The sequence below is a fragment of the Polypterus senegalus genome, chromosome 2 (genome assembly GCF_016835505.1).
Source record: "Polypterus senegalus isolate Bchr_013 chromosome 2, ASM1683550v1, whole genome shotgun sequence".
NCBI classification, from domain to species: Eukaryota; Metazoa; Chordata; class Cladistia; order Polypteriformes; family Polypteridae; genus Polypterus; species Polypterus senegalus.
This window is the reverse complement of record NC_053155.1, coordinates 89,089,107-89,111,068: the sequence shown is the minus strand read 5'-3', so window position 1 is coordinate 89,111,068 and position 21,962 is coordinate 89,089,107. Positions and strand designations below refer to the sequence as shown.

The 21,962-nt window shown below is 38.2% G+C and overlaps 1 protein-coding gene across 1 annotated transcript in view; it reads left to right on the top strand.

Annotated features, from left to right (window-relative positions):
• Positions 1–21,677, top strand: part of LOC120523143 (melatonin receptor type 1B-like) — a 152,636-nt gene extending 130,959 nt beyond the window's left edge. Inside the window, exon 2 of the mRNA XM_039744148.1 lies at positions 20,615–21,677. Coding sequence (XP_039600082.1) covers positions 20,615–21,483 — 869 coding nt within the window. The 3' untranslated portion in view covers positions 21,484–21,677. The remainder of the gene's footprint in view (positions 1–20,614) is intronic.
• Positions 21,678–21,962: the final 285 nt, after the last annotated feature.

Below are 21,962 nucleotides of genomic sequence, written 5' to 3'. Positions count from 1 at the left end.
TAGAGAGATGTGTTCGCTGACGCTATGATCGCCTTTTGGGGACAGTCTTGGGTGGGTCTTGTGTAGACTGGTGAGACGCCCCGCCATTAATCGGCTGTGATGGCACTGTCAGTCCTCCACTCGTATGCGTGTCTTCATAATCCGAGCTGACAACCTCATAATCGTAACGCAAAAGAAAGTGTGAATCGCCTTAATATTATTTTGCTGGGTGTAGAAAAGGGGTCCCGTGTTTGCACTTGTCTGGGCTATCAGGGGAGGATGAAAAAATTAAAAGTGCTCACTTTGACTTAAGGCAGAAGCGCAGTCAGCGTCTCAAAGGCCGGCACAGCTATGCGCGCTGGCTGCTCGACTTTTGCTGGGCAGGAGACCACAGTTTTGCAGACACGCTCATGATATCAAAAGTCTCAGCGCTCTTTGGAGGTCATTCATATATTATATATATAGCAAAATACCCGCTACCTGAGCGGAGAAGTAGTGTGTTAAAGAAGTAATGAAAAGAAAAGGAAACATTTTAATAATAACGTAACATGATTGACATTGTCATGAGTGTTGCTGTCATATATATGCCTGCCTAAATAAGTCACCCTCGCTTTGCTCTTACTTTATTTACCGTTCATTTAATCATGGCTAATGGCGGAAAAATTATAAAATGGAAGGAGGATGGCTTTACCAAAACAATTATTGATGGCTTAATCGATTATTCATAAAGCTTGAATTGGTGATCTGTTTTTCTGTGTTAACCTCATATTTTTCATACTTCTTCTCAAACTAAGGTGGTGCGAGGGTAAAATGAATCGGGATGCGCTGATCAATGTAATCGTGTACCAGGAAATCATGCATTGACAAAAGCTCCCTTTGCTTGTAATGCAAAGTGTGATTAAATGCATTATTTTTAACGTTATGGAGCACATGCATCGAAGCTTCTCAGCTGTGCTTGTGCTAAGAAAAGGAAAGATTTTAAAAATAACGTAACACATTGTCAATGTAACCTTTTGTAAGTAGTGCCTGGAGGATTCAGTGTGTAGAAACTCTAGAGACAGCGTGTGTATTAACTTGTGGATTTTTCTGTGAGTATTTGGTGGCAGTGTGACAAAGTTGCTTCGGAAGACGGCGCTGGAGCTCAGCTCAGACCGAAATTAGATGAATGGGAGGGAGATGATGACGTGACTCCCCACCCCCTTTATCCGTCAATCCCCCACAAACACAGTCTCTCGGAATTTGCATAAGCACACCCCTTCACCTACAATTTTAACTTAGTTACAAAGTGATCAAAACTCTCGTTTATATCCTGCATCCTCTCATTAAACTTGTATCCCGCATTACCTGTGGGCATGTGAAACGCCAGCGTAGCCTGTCTATGAACTTAATGTAAAGTTTAGGTTTACACCTTGCTTTCTTTCCGAGGTAGCAGCAGTCATGAATATGGTAGTATATGTCACTCGCTCGCTTCTTATTGTTTTTCGCTGTCTTCTCAATTATATAATGCATGTTTTCTTAAGCGCTTTTGGAGGTCTTCCTGGTTTTCTACGCACTGCGTTGACAATCAGTTCACGTGATTACGTGGGAGGCGTGATGATGTCACACGAAACTCCCCCCCCGTCATTCCAGCTCAACTCCATTACAGTTAATGGAGAAAAATACCTTCCAGTTATGACCATTAGGCGTAGAATTTCGAAATGAAACCTGCCCAACTTTTGTAAGTAAGCTGTAAGGAATGAGCCTGCCAAATTTCAGCCTTCTACCTACACGGGAAGTTGGAGAATTAGTGATGAGTCAGTGAGTGAGTCAGTGAGTGAGTGAGTGAGTGAGGGCTTTGCCTTTTATTAGTATAGATTTAACTGACATTTTTTATCGTAACAACCAACGATTTATACAGGGAAATAATGACTATTAACAAGGTTGCCCAAACCTTTGCATCCCACTGTACTTTTACACCAACATATGTTCCTGTGTTTGAGCGACACGGGCAGATGGGGAGTGTCTGATGATTGCATATAGCGCCGAAGTTAATGCTCTTTACCATTCTCTCCTCTGCATGTCCTGGAGTACAAAAGAAACAGCATACAGCAACACGCGGGGACTGGGAGGAACACTCAATAAAACTGAATAAAAAGAAAATCAAGTGACAGTGAGATACGAAGAAGCAGCTTTGCCAGCGTTTGTGTGTCAGAACTCTTTTGGGGGTTGCGTTAGTATGCAACGTGGTACACTGCAGAGCTATAGCGCGTCTTTATGTGAAAACATCCGTGTCAGATGGGGTTGTATGGATTGATTCTGAACGCGACTGAGAGAATGAAAAGTGAATTAAAAAAAAACAATCAAAGCTAACCTTTATAAGGATCATAAATTACACCGGCTGTTACAGACTGAAATCAAATGTATGCTTTTATTCTAAAATAGTAAGACTAAGAGCAGTTTACTTCTCAAAACGGAATACTGCAAAATCGAACTCGTGACTTTTTGATTCCCAGTCAGCAGCCGAATGTATTGCGCCACGGAGGGGGTCGTAATTAGTGAGTGTCAATGTCACATGTTAAGGCGGCTTTATTTTCTGCAGCTATAATTTTGAATAAAAGCGCAATTGTTGTCTTATATTTGTACCTTTAGTGAAAATATTTCTTTGATATTTGGACTTCAGGCTTCATACATTATATAGGTTATGCCTACATTTTGTCATCTACTACTAGAATATAAAAAATGTTTCTGTTTTAACAATGTGTTTACACAGATTACTGTAGAAACGGAACAGACATGAAATGCGTGTGTTCCAAATAACGATCTATTATTTCCACTCTAAAACTCCACTTCACTCCTAGATACTCAATCAAGGCATGGGCTTGGAGAAGTTCGTACACGTTCTAAATTGGTGGGGGGATGGAATAGCCGGCTGCTCCTAGCTTCTCTTTATCGGCACACTTAGAGGACAAAGGACGCTGGCGGAGAGGTGTGAAGGGATTTAAGAAGCGATTTAAGGTGGGACGGATTTACGAGTTTTTTCGTAGGCTCTGGTAATTCTAGTGTTAATTGGCAGTATTAGAAGTACTCTATTTAAGTAAGTGCTTTTCTGACACTTCACCTGCTTCTTCTAGACCAGGGACCTCCAACCTTTTTTCCCCTGAGAGCTACTTTTACACAAAGAAAATGGCCGAGAGCTACTCATGTTTTCTAACATTTATTCTCATATCTTATTTCAACCCAAACAAACTGAATAAGCTTGTTTTGCCTGAACATTTACAAATATACAAAAACATCATTAAAACATCACAAAAAATATTTTGTTCACCTGCAAGTTCATCTTGTATTTCTGTATGCATTTTCTAGTGTATCTCACACTATTGAATTAAAACATGAATGCTGTCAAATAAAAACAATGCGATTCAAAATACACAGATATTACTTATTCATTTGTCATTTTGCTACATTTCACTGTTTCACTTCACAAGAGTATTCACAGGTGTGTTTTTTAGTTAGTGAGATGACTGGCACTGCATGGAGTCAACAAGAGAGGTGTATGGTGGAGTGTAGCCACTTAGGTTCACTCTTATGAAGTCATTTAACACTAGAATTACCAGAGCCTACGAAAAAAACTCGTAGATCTGTCCCACCTTAAATCGCTTTTTAAAACCGTTCACAGCTGTCCACCAGCGTCTTTTGTCATCTAAATGTGCTGATAAAATCAGGCTGCAAACTGACGGCTATTCCATCCCACCACCGACTTAGAACGTGCACAAACTTCTCCCAGCTCATGCCTTGATTGATTTTCTGGGAGTAAAGTGGAGTTTTAGAGTGGAAATAATAGATCCTTATTTGGAACACACACGTTTCATATGTGTTCTGTTTCTACAGTAATCTGTATAAACGCATTTTTAAAACAGAAACGTTTTTCATATTCTAGTAGTAAAGCCTGAAGTCCAAATATCAAAGAAACACTTTCACAAAAGGTACAAATATAACAGAACAAATGCGCTTTTATTCTAAAGTGTTAACTGCGGAAAAAGAAGCCACCTTAGTAGGCCATACTGACGCATAATCACTACAACTGGCCCGGTGGCATAATGGTATCAGTTGTTGACTGGTAATGAAAAGGTTACAAGTCTGATCCCTCACGACTCCGTTTTGAGAAGTAAACTGATCTTATTCTTACTATTTTAGAATAAAAACATACATCTGATTTCAGTCTGTAACAGCCGGTGTAATTTATGATACTTGTAAAGGTTAGCTTTGGTTTTTTTTTATTCACTTTTCATTCTCTCAGTCGCATTCAGGATCTTTTCCTATGCCCCCCCCCCCATTTGACACTACTGTTTTCACATAAAGACGCGCTGTAGCTCTGCAGTGTAACATGATACATTCTCTAACCAATGCTAGCGAAATGAAGTGTCTGCATGCACTTTTTATGGTATTACACATGTATTTTTTGAGCATGTTGGTGCCAAATAAATAACATTCGAGCTATAGAGCGCCTTTATGTGAAAAATTGGATCACATAGAGATGCGCTACAGCTCAAATGTTACTTATTTGGTGACGCGCTATAGCTCGAATGTTATTTATATGGCACGGACATGCTCAAAAATACATGTGTAATGCCACAAAAAGTGCATGCACACACTCATTTCGCTACAATTGGTAAGAGAATGTATCGTGATACACTGCAGATGTAGCGTTGGAGCAAGAATGCACTTTGCACTTTTGCCATCGCTGTACTTTGTATATGTATATGGGAAGCTCTGCATTTTACATGTGCCTTTACGCTGTAGGAAGTGAGTAAATAAATAAAGGTAACTAAAGGTAAATAAAGAACTGAAGCTTGTTGATGTTGCATCATCTTTTCTTTTTCCATTGCCTTTTCCTGTAAGAAGCGTTCTACACACTTCTCTCTATGCTTTTGTTTCTATTACACACCTGAAAGAAAGAGACAATATATGTGAAAACATCATCGCACAAATGCAATATTATTTGAAAACGAACAGCGTCAGATAGGGTTTGAATTTATACTGGCACTATTATTTAGAGTCAGATCAGGAGCTTATTCAGTGCGCGCAAGAACATGCAGGTGACCAGTTGCTGTGTGCTACATACAACATGCTGGCGGTGATTAACGCACATTTTAAAAAAAGCTTCTGATAGTACAAGCAACCGGCCACCTGCATGCTCCTGCCGCACTGAATAAGCTCACGCCTTCTTGTGCACAATGTCAGCGCAGTGAATGTGAAATTTTGAAGAAATCATTTTATGACCTGAATAGTACCAATCAGAAAACATTGTTGCACTAATGCAATATTATTTGAAAACGAACAGCGTCAGATCAGCTGTAAAAGTATGGCATTTCTAAATGTTTGCTTTTTTCAGTCTGATTCTCTCAGTCAGACTGAATATTTGTCTCTTATTCAGTGCGCTTATTCAGTGCGCACAAGAACATGCAGGTGGCCAGATGCTGTGTGCTACAACATGCTGGCGGTGATCAACGCACATTTTAAAAAAAGAAAGAGACAAATATATGTGACATTTTGAAGAAATCATTTTATGACACGATTTACCTTTATTTATTTACTTCCTAAAGCCTAAAATCACAAGTAGTGTGCAGAGGGCATGCTCAGAAATGTGTGTAATACCATGAAAAGTGCCCGCTGACACTTTAGTATGCAAGCAATGGTATGTGCATTCTTGCTCCGATGTAGAAGGGAACCGAGTTTACCTCTGTTACAACGCGTCTATGTGAAAACAGCAATGTCAGATGCGGGGGTGGGGTGTCTGGGCTTGTGAACGCGGCTGAGATAATAAAACTGACTAAAAAAAAACAAAAAAAACAAACTAACCTTTACAAGTATCATAAATTACACCAGCTGTTACAGACTGAAATGAAATGTATGTTTTTATTCTAAAATAGTAAGACTAAGAGCAGTTTACTTCTCAAAATGGAACTCACCACTTTTTGATTCCCAGTCAGCAGCTGATTCTATTATGCCACGGAGGCAGTCATAACAAACAGGTGTCAATGTCGCATGTTAAGGCGGCTTTTTGTTTCTGCAGTTATATTTTTGAATAAAAGCGCAATTGTTGTTATATTTGTACCTTTTGTGAAAGTGTTTCTTTCATATTTGGACTTCAGGCTTCATACATTATATAGTTTATGCCTACATTTTGTCATCTACTACTAGAATATAAAAAATGTTTCTGTTTTAACAATGTGTTTACACAGATTACTGTAGAAACGGAACAGACATAAACTGTGTGTGTTTCTCCACTTCACTCCCAGAAAATCAATCAAGGCATGAGCTGGGAGCACATTCTAAGTCGGTGGGGGATGGAATAGCTGGCTAATTGCAGCCTGAGTTTATCAGCACATTTAGATGACAAAAGACGCTGGTGGAGAGCTGTGAACGGTTTTAAGAAGCGATTTAAGGTGGGACGGATCTACGAGTTTTTTCGTAGGCTCTGGTAATTCTAGTGTTAAATGTTTATCTGTCAGTCTTGTTCTGATCTTTGATTTCATGACAGTCATGTCAGAAAAGGCAGACTAACAGAGGTATGAAGACCCAAACAAATCAGACATTTTCAAAGCTGCTTGGTGAAGATTCTTATAGTTATCTGGCTCTACTAAGCTCCAGAAATGCTGAGAATGCTATTGACACTTTAACTGAACATTATTTTGAAGGTTTACTAATATACAGTATAATATGTAAAATCCAATGTCTGTCTGTATGTCTGTTCGCTTTTCACAAGAGAACTACCTAATGGATTTAAATCGTTTTTTTTTCTATAATTTGCTTGAACATTGTGGTTGATTTTGTTACGTCTCTCATTTTGCTATGTGTCATATTTCACTTGCAGTACCGATTTATTTGTGTGAATCTGAGAGAGATGCAGTGGGCCGAAGGGAAGGGCCTTCTTCACTCACTCGCCAGCTTTGGGGCATGTTCCTTAACTCCACTTAGCTAGCAAATGAGAGAACAATTTAATTCCACTTCGTTTGATATTTAAAACAAAGTGTTACTTAGGTCTTGATGAGTTTGAGTTCGGATCTATACTAATAAAAGGCAAAGCCCTCACTCACTCACTCACTCACTCACTCACTCACTCACTCACTCACTCACTGACTCATCACTAATTCTCCAACTTCCCGTGTGGGTGGAAGGCTGAAATTTGGCAGGTTCATTCCTTACAGCTTCCTTACAAAAGTTGGGCAGGTTTCATTTCGAAATTCTACGCGTAATGGTCATAACTGGAAGCTGTTTTTCTCCATTTACTGTAATGGAGATGAGCTTGAACGCCGTGGGGGCGGAGTTTCGTGTGACATCATCACGCCTCACGTAATCACGCAGTACATAGAAAATCAGGAAGACCTCCAAAAAGCGCTGAAGAAAACATGCATTATATAATTGAGAAGGCAGCGAAACAATAAGCGAGTGACATATACAACCATATTGATGAGTTCTGCTACTTCGGAAACAAAGCGATGTAAACCTACACTTTAAATTAAGTTCATAGACAGGCTGCGCTGGCGTTTGTAATTTAGTGCCTGCCCATATAAGGCCGTCCGTCAGCTGCAATCCAATAGCAAACTCCCACTAAATATTCACGGGTTAAGGACTGTGCTTATGCAGAGGAAGATGAGATGGTCAGCGTGGTGTTTGGCACAAACTCAGCGAAACTGCGAGAGAAAGTTTTAAGTGCCAGGACTAAGGTAACATTAAATACAGCCATGGACATAGCATGAGATGGCACCAGCACAACTGGGAACTTCGATGCATGTACACCGGCGGCTCACGTGAACTGGCGCAGTGCACAGATAAAAGCAACAGTTCCAAAGAGCTGAACAAAACCGAATTACACAATTGAAAAGGCAGCAAAAATATGAAGCGTCTGATACATACAAGCATATTCATAAATGCTGCTACTGTGGAAACAAAGCACACGGTGGAAAAAGTCAATGTCCCGCTAAAGGAAGACAGTGTAAAAAACCCGTGCATGCAGTGTGTCAGGTCTCGGATAAAGAAGAAGACGAGCTGTTTATTGATGCAGTAAGAAACGAATCGATGAATGAAACCTGTCATCTTTACAACGATTGACAAACACGGAATGTAACTTGAACACAACACATCCTACAAATACGAACCTGATTGAAAGAAATAATGATAATCAAATCATTGATGACAGCAACACTCAGTAACACTCACAAAACAAATACTGTATATTGACAGTCATGTTACGTTATTTTTAAAATGTTCCCTTTTCTTTTCTAGCTTTTTAACACACTACTTCTCGCTGCGATCGCGGGTATATATATATGTATATATATATCCCGATCTACATACTCGAATAATGGATACTTTATTCGCCATCAATGATTGTTTTGGTAAAGCCATACTCAGTGTATTCATTAGATGAACGGTAAAAAGTAAGAGCGAGGGAGGATGACTTATTGAGGCATGCAGGCTGTAGTGCGCGTCAACTCTATCTGAATTGCGCGATCACATTTGAAAAATATATCTTTTCAAGTTCTATTTAGTCCATATGTGTCAAACTCAAGGGCCACATCCGGCCCGGCGTGTAATTATATCCAGCCGCGAGATCATTTTATATACTGTATTATTGTTATTAATGGCACGGGTATATGAAGCGCTGGTAACACAATAAACTACAGATCCCATAATGCAGCGCTTCAGCTGCCTTGCCGAACACTTACCGCGTTAATCAAGTCTAGCTTATGATGCTGCAAGTTATTGCGAAGCTAGCTCACACGATGCTGAAGAGAAAAGTTGATTCTGAAAATAGAGCCTTTAAAAACCGATGGGAGGCTGAGTATATGTTTACTGAACCCGTGTGTCTCATTTGTGGAGCTAATGTGGCTGTAATTACAGAATTTAATCTAAGACGGCACTATGAGACAAAACATCAGGGAGTTCTGTGTTGTGGAGATTCTCAGGATGGATTGCAGGTGCTCATCAGTGAGGCTGAAAGACCTGAATGCAATGCAGAAGATACAGAAAGCAGAAGAATTAAATAAGAATCTGACACCAGCGGACGTTTTACCGTGCACAATCACAAAGTGATTTCAAGTGAAGTTGCTTTTATGGGAGACACAAATGCACCAGTGCAACTTTCCCTGTTGCCAAGTAATGTTAAACCAAGTCGTCACTACGGTGTTCCCAAATCGCACTTTGCTGATAAACCGAAGCGCACTGAGTTTGCACGGCGCTTTGGTGACTTTGAAGAACAAAAAGTCCGTCTACATGCGGCTCGAACCTTGTGCATGTTTGGTAGCACATATCTGTGTGAGAAGCTCTTCTCAGTGATAAAGACTAACAAAACAGCACACAGGAGTCGCCTCACTGATGAGCACCTGCAATCCATCCTGAGAATCTCCACAACACAGAACCTCACACCAAACATAAACGAACCTGTTGCCAAAAAAGATGCCAGGCGTCCAGCTCTAAAATGACATATGAGCAAAGACAACTGAATGATTTGATTTGTTATTGCTGAAAGGAACACATTTTATTTATATTTCCAGGTTTTGTTATGCAGCATGTTCATATTTGAATTTGTATAATTTTGAAAGGATATATTTTTATGGAGAGCAATATCTTTTGGGATATTTAAAATCTAAGTTTATTTTTTATATAAATTTACATAAGAGTAAAGAAATTTGAATGTTTGTTCTTTTAAGTTATTTAAGGTTTGAGTTGATTTATTCACGAATAATATTCCTGTCTGTTTTACCATTCCTACCAAAGATATTTCTGTCGACTAAATAAAAATTCCTTCTATTTAAAATTTAAATAGAACTTGAACAAATCGATAGTTCATAATATCCACGCAGACTTGCACGTAAGAGCGGAGTTATCCGTTTTAACAAGCAGCGTATTGCACTGAACTGAAATAGCTGTGTGTGTATATATGTAGATATGTATGTATATGTATATATATGTTTATATATGTGTGTGTGTATGTATATATATATATGTGTGTGTATATATGTGTGTGTATGTATATGTATGTGTATATATGTAGATATATATATGTATGTATATATGTGTATGTGTATATATGTGTATATGTATAGATATGTATATATATATGTTTATGTGTGTGTGTGTGTATATATATATATATATATATATATATATATATATATATATATATATATATATATATATATATGACAGCAACACTCATCACTCACAACAGTGACAAAACAATTACATTGACAATCATGTTACGTTATTTTCAAAATGTTTCCTTTTCTTTTTCATTGCTTCTTCAACACACTACTTCTCCGCTGCGAAGCGTGGGTATTTTGCTAGTATTCTCTTAAGTGTATGCTACATTGAAAAGATTGATTGCAATTCAGATTGTGGATCATGATACGATTTTTTGGAAATATTTCCCACCCCTAATTTGACTAATGAAGTTTTCAAATTTATGTAGGATTCATTAACCCTTTAGTGAGCTACTTGGAAAGGGGTTGCGAAGTACCAGTAGCTCGCGAGCGACGTGTTGGAGATCCCTGTTCTTGACTAAACGGAAAAACAAAAGAAATGCAACCAATTATATCCAGTAAGTTGTCTTTGATAAAGTCATCAGTCAAATAATAATAATATTATTAGGTTACTTGTGCTGCTATAAACATTTGTCTCTGAGGAAAACGTTCCAGCATTGGATTAACAGTAATTCGGCAGTTTTTCAGGAATGTGTATTCTTCTGAATATGTTTCCCTTGAAGTTTTGCTAGAGTTGATACCTTGATCAGGGGCTATATTGTATACAATGACCAAGAATGTGTATGTCTGGGGCTCAAAGATCAGGGACTGGGCACTGATACAGGCATAGAGTAAAAGTCTGTGGATGTATTTAAGAAGTGTAAAGTCTTATTACAGTTGATGTGTCGTGGTACTGCTACCACCTCACTTATCCCATCATCCTGATTTCAAAGCCCATGCCCCGTCATTGACCTTGTGGAGTTTGCAAGTTTCCCTTAAGTCTACATCAGTTTTTACTCCTTTTACTCTTTTTACATTATCACAAACTCAAACACATGCTGGCTTGGTGTTTCTAAATTGGCCTTGTGCAAATGTGGCTGTGTGCGTGAGTAGGCACTGTGGTGGACAGGCATCTTGTACTGCTTTATTGCTGCTTGGATTGTCTCTGGCCTCACACAACCATGAACTGGATTAAGAAGATTGTTAGTTCATCTTTAATTTTTTCTGACTTTTCATGTTCATTTTGGATTTTGAAGTATGCAGGTTCTTATTTTTATAATGGTTTTTAGATTAAAAATGTATTTAACACAATTAAAATGTTTTCATATAATTTTCTGTTGACTTTTCCCTTTGGTGGAGTGTTTTCCACAATGTCAGTATATATAATGAGCTTCCATAAATAGGATATTACAAGCTAATGGCCTGTTCTTGTGAAAGTATTTTTGTGCCCACTAATGTTTATTTTTTTTTTAATTTCCTGCAGCCACTGTAGAAGCCTGTAAGCAATCTGTGTAAAGGATCAAAAATCTGACCTCTGATCTTTCCCCACGAGCATGCTATATTTGATTCCTTAAGCCGTATTACCTGAAAAGTTTTGCTTGAATAAACACATGCAATAAACAGCATTTTGCGAAATGTATTCAGATATTGCATAACGTATGCAATGTGATAATCTAGCACACATATGTGGTGATTATAAACAATGTAAGTCAAAGTGATGTGCTTAATTTTATATTCCAATTTTTTTAACTTCTTTGAAAAAAGGTTCAATTACACCACTTTAGAGTTAATGTAATTGAATTCTTTGAAACAACACAGTTTGCACATACATAAATAGAAATGGTTTGAACTTTTGGCCAGCAATCTATATGCAAATATTAGTTGGAAATGAAAAAAGAAAATGTGTGATCTGCTACGTAATTAAAATAACAGCTGCTTGCCTCAGCTAATCAAAAGAGTTATCAGACTTCAATTGCCTTTCTCTTTGTAATGGAGCTCTCATTTCTGGTAGGTACTACTACTAAAACAAATTGAAGGGAAGGGCAAATTTTGTAAAGTCTAGAATACTATACATACTGTATTTCTCAGTGATCTCTGAAAAAATGTAAAAGCATGGACATGGTTACATTTTATCATTTATACATCCAGTGATTTTCTATTATATGATTTGAGAAGATCGAACTTTTCACTGGTTTTGTGCAACCTAAATATTATGCATGTATATGGGACATTTGAATTCTAATATAACAATGTTGTAATAGTTTCTCAGTTTTAAGCATTTTAACATTCTGTATATCTAAAAATGGATAAGATCACTACCCTCACTAATTGTTACTAGTTTATTAATATTAACTAACGCATTAGGCATATAGAACTGCAGCCTCACTGGTCCATATGACTTGATTCAAATGTCAGGGTGGCCGTTATGTTTGTGAAATCTACATATTTAACTTGTGTCTCTGTGTTTTTTCCCTCTGTGGGTATTCTAATTTTCCTTACACATTACAAAGTCATTAAACTGCCCAGTGATGGACTGATACCCTATCTAGGAGTGGATTTTCTCAATCAAGGAATTTACTTATGAATCGGAAAATAGGCATCTTGAGGAGGATAGACAGCATCTAATGCAGGGAAGGATCCCAATCCATCATCAAGTATACTTATTAATTTGGGTCCAAGAGATACTTATGGGAGCCTAAAAGAAAACCAGAAAAATTGAAAAAAATACACAAAATGTGCATATTCCACATAGTTGGTGCTCAGGCTGTGATTTCACACAGGACTTTTCTGTCATGAGACAACAACGGTGACTGCTGCACCCCAATTAATATTGATCCTACAATTATTACTTTGTATCTTCAACATTTGTTTCAACAATGAAATCAGCTAAAACTAATAAGAATTTAGGTTGATTAGCTTGTAATATGGTTCAGGATATTCACCTTTGTGGGTTGGGGCACTGTACTGATTTGTTCTGTATTTTGCCTGTTTATTTTCTTATTTGGTGATCAGTTTGTATTAATATAATCAAAAATAGTTAATGTGTAACAGAATGAAATTATTACACCGATTACAATTGTCACCAATCTCCCACTCTTCCCATGCCAAGTTCACCACCATACTATCAGGAATTGTTACAATGCTAACTTACAACACCATCATACCCAACTAAGCCAACCATTACATCACATATTTTTGTGAGTAAATGGTTTGACCAGTGTGGCGAGTGGCTGGGGCTGCTACCCAGCCGGGACGCACAGGAGGACCAGAGGAGGGCTTGCACCTCCTCCAGACCACAAGGGGGCGACCTCCCTGTTGGCTTTGGGGACCACGGGTACAGAGCTTTGAAGCTCAGCCCTGTAGGGGCCTGTGGTCACTGCCAGTGCCCGCCCCAGTGCCTTTGGAGCCTTGGACCTCAGCACTTCCGCCACACCCGGAAGTGCTGGGGGGAAGACGATTGGGGACACCCGGAGTTCTTCCAGGTTGCACAGTCGGCACTTCCGCCACACTTGGGAGAGCCGGCAGAAGATTGTTTGAGGCACCTGGAGCACATCCGGGTGACTATAAAGGGGCCGCCTCTTCCGTTCGTTGGCTGGAGTTGAGAGGTCGAGTGACGGGGTCTTGGAGCAGGCAAGGAGGCAGCCTGAAGAAGGAAAAGCATTTGGATTGTTGGCCTGGACTTGTGGGGACTTTGGGGTTGTGTGTCACATTTGTAAATAATAAAATGTGTGTTGGGTGACTTCAACATGTCTGCCTGTCTGTGTCCGGGTCTGCTTCCACAGCAGCTAAGCAGCAAAATCCCACTTGAATGGTCTGGCTGAATGCTTCACTAATGTGTGATACAGATAGCTGTAGATAAATTAAATGATAGAATGAGGACAGCTGTTATGTCCCATGTGCCTACTGCCTTGGAATTGCCCTCTTCCCAGGGTATCAATATTCTCAACAGAGAAATGAGCCAGGGCAACAGAGTAAACAAACATGAGACTTGCTTGTCAAAATCAGTAACAGTCTAACAGTACAATTAAAAACTGTTTAATAAATAATGCAATAAATAATCCATCAAACCATGTCATCAAAAACCAACAAAGTGTTGGGGTGTTTAAAATCCTCAATCCAATAAATAAGTTAAAATCCAAATCGGACAGGTAAAATTACTATATTTCTTCCTTGATGCTCTTTCTTGGTCCTCGTCAGGACCCATGAGCATCCCACAGATTCAGCCTGGCACATCTTCTCTGATCTGCCACCTTAGGAGGTACCTGTAAGCCTGGAACTGCCACCTCTGTCAGTCTCCACAACTCCCAGGGTGCAGTCTCCTGGATTACGCCATGTCAGGACCCTTTATCTTTGACCTGCCCCTGTGGCCTTTTTCACCCTCCAACCAGCCCCACTTTCAGTTTCATCAGCTGCCAAGTGTGCAGCCTCTTTTCAGAGCTACCCCAGCCCCTCCATTTTGATCCCCATAAACTCATTAACTAACTCACTAATGCACAGCTCCTGTCCAGCAATAATCATTTACTACTGGCACAAGCCAGCACCTGTGTGTCCTAACATCTACCTCAAAGTGATTATTTTAAGAGTGTTCCATTTTTTGAATTTCAGCAGGTAGTTAATGGGTCACCAGGAAGCCTTGCTTTGTTGCTAGAGACCATCTCGCAGGAGGCACAATGATTTGCATCATGAATTCCAGCACAACACCACTAATTCTTTGTCAGAGATTACACATTTAAACTGTGAACAAGTGCTGGTTTAGTGATTTAGGTTTTCTGGTAAAGATTCATAGCGTTCCAAGTCTTGGTCCAAGTGACACACTTGAATCTTTCCTGACATATGTTTTGAACAGAGTGCATCAGTCTAAGAATATTTTCTGTATAAATCTGTAGGAGCAAAAAAAAAAAACAAGCCTTAACCCAGTAAGTTGGAGGAGGGAGTTTAGGGTATCATATAATTTATGAAGCTGTTTTCTAGCAGCAATTTTGAGAATGGCTAGGCAGGACTGACATGACAAAGGAATATTTAATCACAAATGAATCGATGTCTTGAGATTTGTACAGGCATGACAGAATTTAGAAGAGAGGGAGAATGTCACTACCCAAAATATGTGAACCTAACAGTAGTAGGTACACAAAATTTAAATGTAATAAACTGGGAAGTAGGGTTGTGTGGTGCAAGGTTAACCCTCTGCCAATTAATCTGATAGCCTGTTGGATTTGAAAAGGTCTCAAACATATGTGAGATATTTAGGAGCATTACCTAAATATAGAATGGCATCATCAGGATAAAGAGAGAGACTCTGTGGCTTTTATTAATGTAGCAAAATATCTGTAATCAGCTTACATGTACAAAGAGTCTCTTTCAGTGCCTCCTGTGATAAATTAAAGTAGACAGGAGATCACTGCCAGGATCCCTTCTGAGTAAGAAATGGGAGAGAGAGAGATGTTTGAATTCATGTACAATACTGCTGAGGGAATGTACAACATTTTAATCATGCTCACAAATACCACGCCAAACCCCTTCCTGTCCGTAACCTATCAAAGTATTGAACAGTTTAGCAATTAATGGCTTTACGGCATGTAATGAGAGCTATGGTGCAGGTTGAGGAAATGAGAAGGCCATATCAATGGAACAGATAAAATCAGTTTAATTTGATTGGATGAGTTAATCAGTTAGAGACTGTATTTAGTGAGCTAAAAGTTTAGCAAAAAGATTAGCATCTGAATTAATTAAGGGTACTTCTGTGGGTAGAGTCTTTACCTTGTTTTAACAGGAAATTGATAGTCACTGTATTAAGTCTGAAATTTTGTGAAAGGAAATGGCTTTACTCAGCATTTGAGAGAATGAAAAAAAAAGAGATCTGTTTCCAAAAAGCTGATATGAGTTCTGGCAGAATGCCATCAAGCCCAGAGGCATTACTTTTATTCATAGAGCCCATACCTTCATTGCAGCAATACGTTAACCAGAAGTCCATTGAGGAGGAAGCTGACATTATCTTCTGCTAGAATAAGGAAACAGAAGGCAAACCACGCAAGATAAAGCCTAGCTCTTTTATTGTGGAATATATGTGGCTTAGGTGTAGTAAAATACAGGCAGGAGTTAAGTTATAATTTAAACAATGTATTATTGATAATATTCATAAATAATAACAATATGCAAAGTACATTTGAATATTGGCAACCATAAAACCTGATTAAATGATGATGTGTAGTTTCAGGCGGCACACTGACTTGTTAGATACTTAAAAATGTTAAGGCATCATTTGTGGTCAGCTTTCTTCAGAACAGGCTGCATGCCTGTTTCAATATGGCTGCTGAGCTGTGCTCTTCATTGTGTTGTTCTTTTCAGTTCACGCTGTGAGATGGTCATTCATCAGTTTGGTAAGAGAGAGAGTGTGAGGGAGTGAGCAAATTTATAGGTTTTCTGTTCAACCCCTAGAGCCAATAGGATATCATGGTACTTAAAAGCTTCTGATACAAGCTGCAGTTTAAAACAGCAATACTTCAGAACAATGGGGGAATAGAACATCTTCACACCTGCCCGCCAAACCAAATGTTAAGGTAAAGCTTGGCAGTTAGGCAGCCTGGCTTTGTGTTGGGGTTGACAGAGAGACTAAACTTGTTTGAGGCACTTCCCCCAAATCCTGTCATAAAATTAAATAATACTCAGTCCTAGTGTTTTGTAAACATGAATGCTTCTCACTAATGTAACATTAATATTACATTGCGTTGCCTAAATTACAAATAAAGACATACAAAATATTTTATCAACTTATATGCAAAATCTCACATCACAACACCACTTAAGCAGTAAATATGAGTGACTCCTGCGAGGGGGCTGATATACCTTACTTATGGCCTATTACAAAGATGGGTTACACCTTCCAGTGCTGCTCACTATTGACAGTGTCTCTTCTCAGCTGCTGTGTAGGAAATAAGACATAATCTACCCATACCAGGTGATCTATATTTAATTCCTTTTAAAGAAAGTATGGTTTTAAAGCAAATCAAAATTTATTGTGATATAATAATAGCACAAATCAATGAATAATGTAAAAATATAAATGAATAGTAGTATATGAGTAGTAAAACTTGTATGTAAAGTCCCTATGGCCATCCAAAGGCTTTATACCAGGCACATTAAAAAGATGGTTTCAATAAGGATGTTATAACTGAAGAGATGCACAAGGATTTGCATTTGTGCAATGAATTGATCTAGAAGGTGGTTCATTGAACTTCAGAAATCTAGCTGGCACTGGACGGTGTCTCTCTGGGTCAACTTTATTTAGTTTTTCTCTCTCTTTCACACTCACTCTTACCCTCGAGGTCCATCCTCTATGCCAGTACTCCCACATTGGGTTTTGGACTCCATGATGTTACTTACTGATAATTGACTAATCTTTCTAATGCTTGACAGCTTTGCTCAAAAACATCAAATCATGTGTCTTTTTGATATTGAATACTTCAGATTTGCTAATCATAGTCACTTCTCTTGTCGCTGAACCATGTAAAGTCATCCAACTGAAAATCACAGCCCATGTCACATTTACGAACTGAGTAACGGTTTTTAGCACAATGCTTACCCCTTTTTCTGACAGCCTATATCATGCTACCTGACTGAGCCCAAAAGTGTTAACAGCTGCAGTGGGTTCAGCAGCAATTTCTTCCCTTTATTTTTTTTTTCCATTTTGTTATAGAAGGTAAAATACGAGACATCAAACAAACAAGCTTCTCTTCTGTTTGCGAAGTCCATGAAGCTGATTGTCTAATGTGACATACCTAATGAATGAGACCAACTAGTCTATGACTGGCTAAGATTACGTAAATGAAGGCTACAACTGAAAAACGCTGGAAAAGTCGTTCAATCTGACAAAAAATCTGTTCATGTCTTCTTAATTCTCTTGAGGCACAGAGACATGCTTCTGGCTCATGATTATAGACTAAACTAGTTAGTCTGATGCAAAAGTCTTACAAATAATACATACATCGATCAAGAAAAATTCAGAGCTATGCTTATAACAAATAAATGAAGTATTCTGTGAGTATGTATAGCAAAGAATGATGATCAACAGAAAGAGGACTCAGAGGTTAAATGACGGGAGAGAAGGTAGGAGGTGGAGAGAGCTGGTGCATAAGCAAGCAAAAGACATGGAGGAGGCAGGCAACCAGAAGGAAAGTCCCTTAAGGAGTGCGCTCAGGGGCTAGAGGAGGCTACTCCAGCTGAGTGACCAGGAAGCTGCCGTAACCACCAGATGCCGCTTCTGTGTAGGTCCAAGAAGGCACCGGGTACTAACTGAGGAGACGTCACTTTGTGAGATTCTAAACTCTTTTGAGATTCTCCCCCACAGGATGACACGCCAAAGAGAATCCCAAAGCGTGATCGCGTCACCTATGGAAGACAGCTTATCCGTTGCTGGGGCAACCGCAGGCACCCAGTGCTGCAGTGGCTCACTACGAAAGCAAATTCGAGCCAACCGCAGTCACACTATAAATAAGCGCCTGTCATTGATGGGTGATGCAAGGAACATTATAAATGCAGGTAACAGTATTACTTGGCCACTATCCTGGCCACAACCCTGCCTGACTGCTGTGTCTGTATATAGGAGAGCGGTAGTTCTCGCTACAATAAATAACCATGCTGTTCCTGTTTCAAGCTGTATAAAGCTGGTTTTGCTAAAGTACTGAAATTCTGCCTCTTGTTTTGGGGTGCAAGACAGGAACTCACACATCTCAGCTTTTAAAGGATTGTTCTGGGATCTTGGACTTTAAATATAAGATTCCTGCCAGGTTTTAACCTTTTTATGTATATATTTATTTGGATTTTAACCCACACCATCACTTGCTCTAATAGATTATTTATTGGAGACTTTGTGACGCACTGCACTTTTTGAACACTGCTTGTTTTTGGATTTTAATAAAAGCACAATTTAATTTGCACCTACCCCTTGGGTGGGCATGTGTGTCCTCATTTGCCTGGCTCGTCACTCAGGTCTGTTATCGACGGTGGCAGGTTCAAGAGGCTCCTTGAGCGTGGAACTGACATGTACCGTTACAGTCTATTTTTTAGGAACACATGTAGTGGAAAAGTACAAAACTGCTCTTTACTGGGGAAATCAAAAAAGCCAAATAATTTGACTTTTTAAATATTTTTTATTTTACCAACAAACCTTTAAAATAAAAAACAAACAGTGCTTCATGAATGTATAATGTAGTAAGTAAAATGTTGAGGGTTTTGTTTTTGATATATTACAGGAAATTGCTAATTTTCCTTAATTTTTTAAATTTCTAGATCAAACAGATTGTCTATGATGTGCACCAAAGATGCTCTGCATGTTTGTTGATTTGGAAGAAGGTGCATCGCTGAGAGTTGTAAAATTATTTTTTTCTTACATCTGTCAAGATAACTAGTGACTGAAGGCTATTTTATGGGGATATAATGAAAAGTATTTAAGTACAAAGAATACTTTTTTGCAGTTTCTTAAATAAATCACTGAAGTGAGTCTTCTACACTGGGACAAAACAAATTTAATTAAATTATCGTATAAAACATAGAAACAACTGAGGTAAAGATCATCTCTATTTTTTAGAAGGAAAACAGAAAAATATTTATTGAAAGGCGCATCAAAATGTATGTTGAGTTTCGGCAGGGTGTTTTGGCCACAGAAATTGCGTCCCAAAGCTTTGTAACACTAGGAGCCAAAACTGGTGTTTTTAGTCTTATGTTTTTTTTTTCATTCAAAACATGTATTGGAGTGCATTTGTCTTCTTTTTACATAGAACAAAATAAATACTGCACCTCTGATTGCCAGTTTATCACCCTTAATGAAAATGCAAAGGTTTTTAAGTACAATGGTCTGCCTGTCATTTTGCTTGTTGTTTACTCTTAAAATTAAACTTGTCTCTCAGTGCATATATTGTAAATAACAATTGGAATTATTGAGGTTGTTATTGCTGAACTTTGTCAGTGTGCTCTTTAGTATGAAATCTTTTCACCTAAATTGAAAACTTCCATAATCCCATTGAAGAGTAAAGCTGGAGGTTCAAGGAAACGTGTGTGGTTTATTTTTATATTTTCTATGTGGAAATGAAGCACATTTAAAATAATATCAGTACCTGCATCATAATAAGTAAAGCAATGTATTGGAATAAAAATTACTGACATATATAATGGATGTTTATTATCATTAAAAAATGCTAACTGGTATTTTTTTTGCAATATTGCATTGTCATCACAAGGGCCTGGAGCATGGATAAGTTAGCTTAACCAGGGTAACAAGTAGTAAAAAGCAAATATACATGTGTAAACTGGTAGCAGTACACATATGCAGTATTCGTTCACTTGTCGTGTGCAAGAATGTTAAACAAGATGCATCTTGGGAAATGGTTTTCATAGCAACCCTAGTAAATCAATGAGGAACTTTGTGACTTCTTGCAAAATGAACGGGTTTCCTAGAAGTGAAAGCATGTCCTTATTCTGAATTTGTATGTCTGTATTTTGAGTCTTAATTTTGGCATTACTCTTCGCCTATAGTTTATAGCTGTCATAAGAGTTTCTCTCTTAGAAATATGTGTGTAGCATTTTTGCATCATTTTTACAAAACATTTTCATTAATTCATTTTTTTTATCTCCTACAGGTAATGTGTTTGTAGTTAACCTGGCTTTTGCAGATCTTGTGGTGGCATTTTATCCGTACCCTCTTGTGCTGTTTGCCATGTTACATGATGGATGGTCCTTGGGAGAAATTCACTGTAAAGTAAGCGGGTTCCTAATGGGCCTAAGTGTGATGGGGTCTATCTTCAACATCACTGGCATAGCAATAAACAGGTACTGCTACATCTGCCACAGCTTTACCTATGACAAACTATACAGCTACAGCAACACCCTGATCTTTGTTGTTCTTATCTGGGCATTCACGGTAATTGCTATTGTGCCAAATCTTTTTGTTGGATCACTTCAGTATGACCCTCGCATCTACTCTTGTACATTTACACAGACAGTAAGCTCTTCATATACAATAACAGTTGTTGTGATCCATTTCATTGTGCCAATAATGGTGGTGACTTTCTGCTACCTGAGGATATGGATCTTGGTACTACAGGTGCGGCGAAGAGTAAAGACCGATATTAGGCCCAGGCTGAAGCCCAGTGATCTGAAAAACTTTGTGACCATGTTTGTTGTGTTTGTTCTTTTTGCTATTTGCTGGGCCCCTTTGAACTTCATCGGCCTGGCAGTGGCCATCAATCCAAAGGATGTAGCTCCAAAAATCCCTGAATGGCTCTTTGTTGTCAGCTACTTTATGGCATATTTTAATAGTTGCCTTAATGCAATAATTTATGGACTTCTCAATCAGAACTTCAGAAAGGAATATAAACGAATCATCATGTCTTTGTGGATGCCAAGATTTTTTTTCCAGGACACATCTAAAGGAGGAACAGAAGCTATAAAAAGCAAACCTTCTCCAGCATTGAACAACAACGATCACATGAAAACAGACACATTGTGATGAAGCAATAAAATAATCAAATTAAAGCCTAAAGCTATGATGAAATGAAAATATTTATCTAATTTTATATGTATTTTGTATTCATTGGAGTGCCATACGTATGATATGTAATCTAGTGTATTTATCATATCCTTATACACACCTCAGGTTGCCTACAATACTGACCTTGTAGCAATACACTTATATTTTAAGTTTTTTTTTTTTTTTTTAATTTCAAAGAAAAAAGTTTACTGAAATTGAAATAAATTCTCTACATCTATAGTATGTTTGTGGTTTGTTCTTTATTCTTGACAAAAGTGATAGCACTCCTAAATGTAGGTAGAAATTACAGAGTGAATGTCAAATGTTTCTTAACCATACAGTGCATTTCAGAACAAAGAGACACTTAAATATTATATTTAAGTGAAAATAATAGTACCTTATTGTTTCTTTATATTATGTTACTTACAAACCAAAGCATATATATATATATATATATA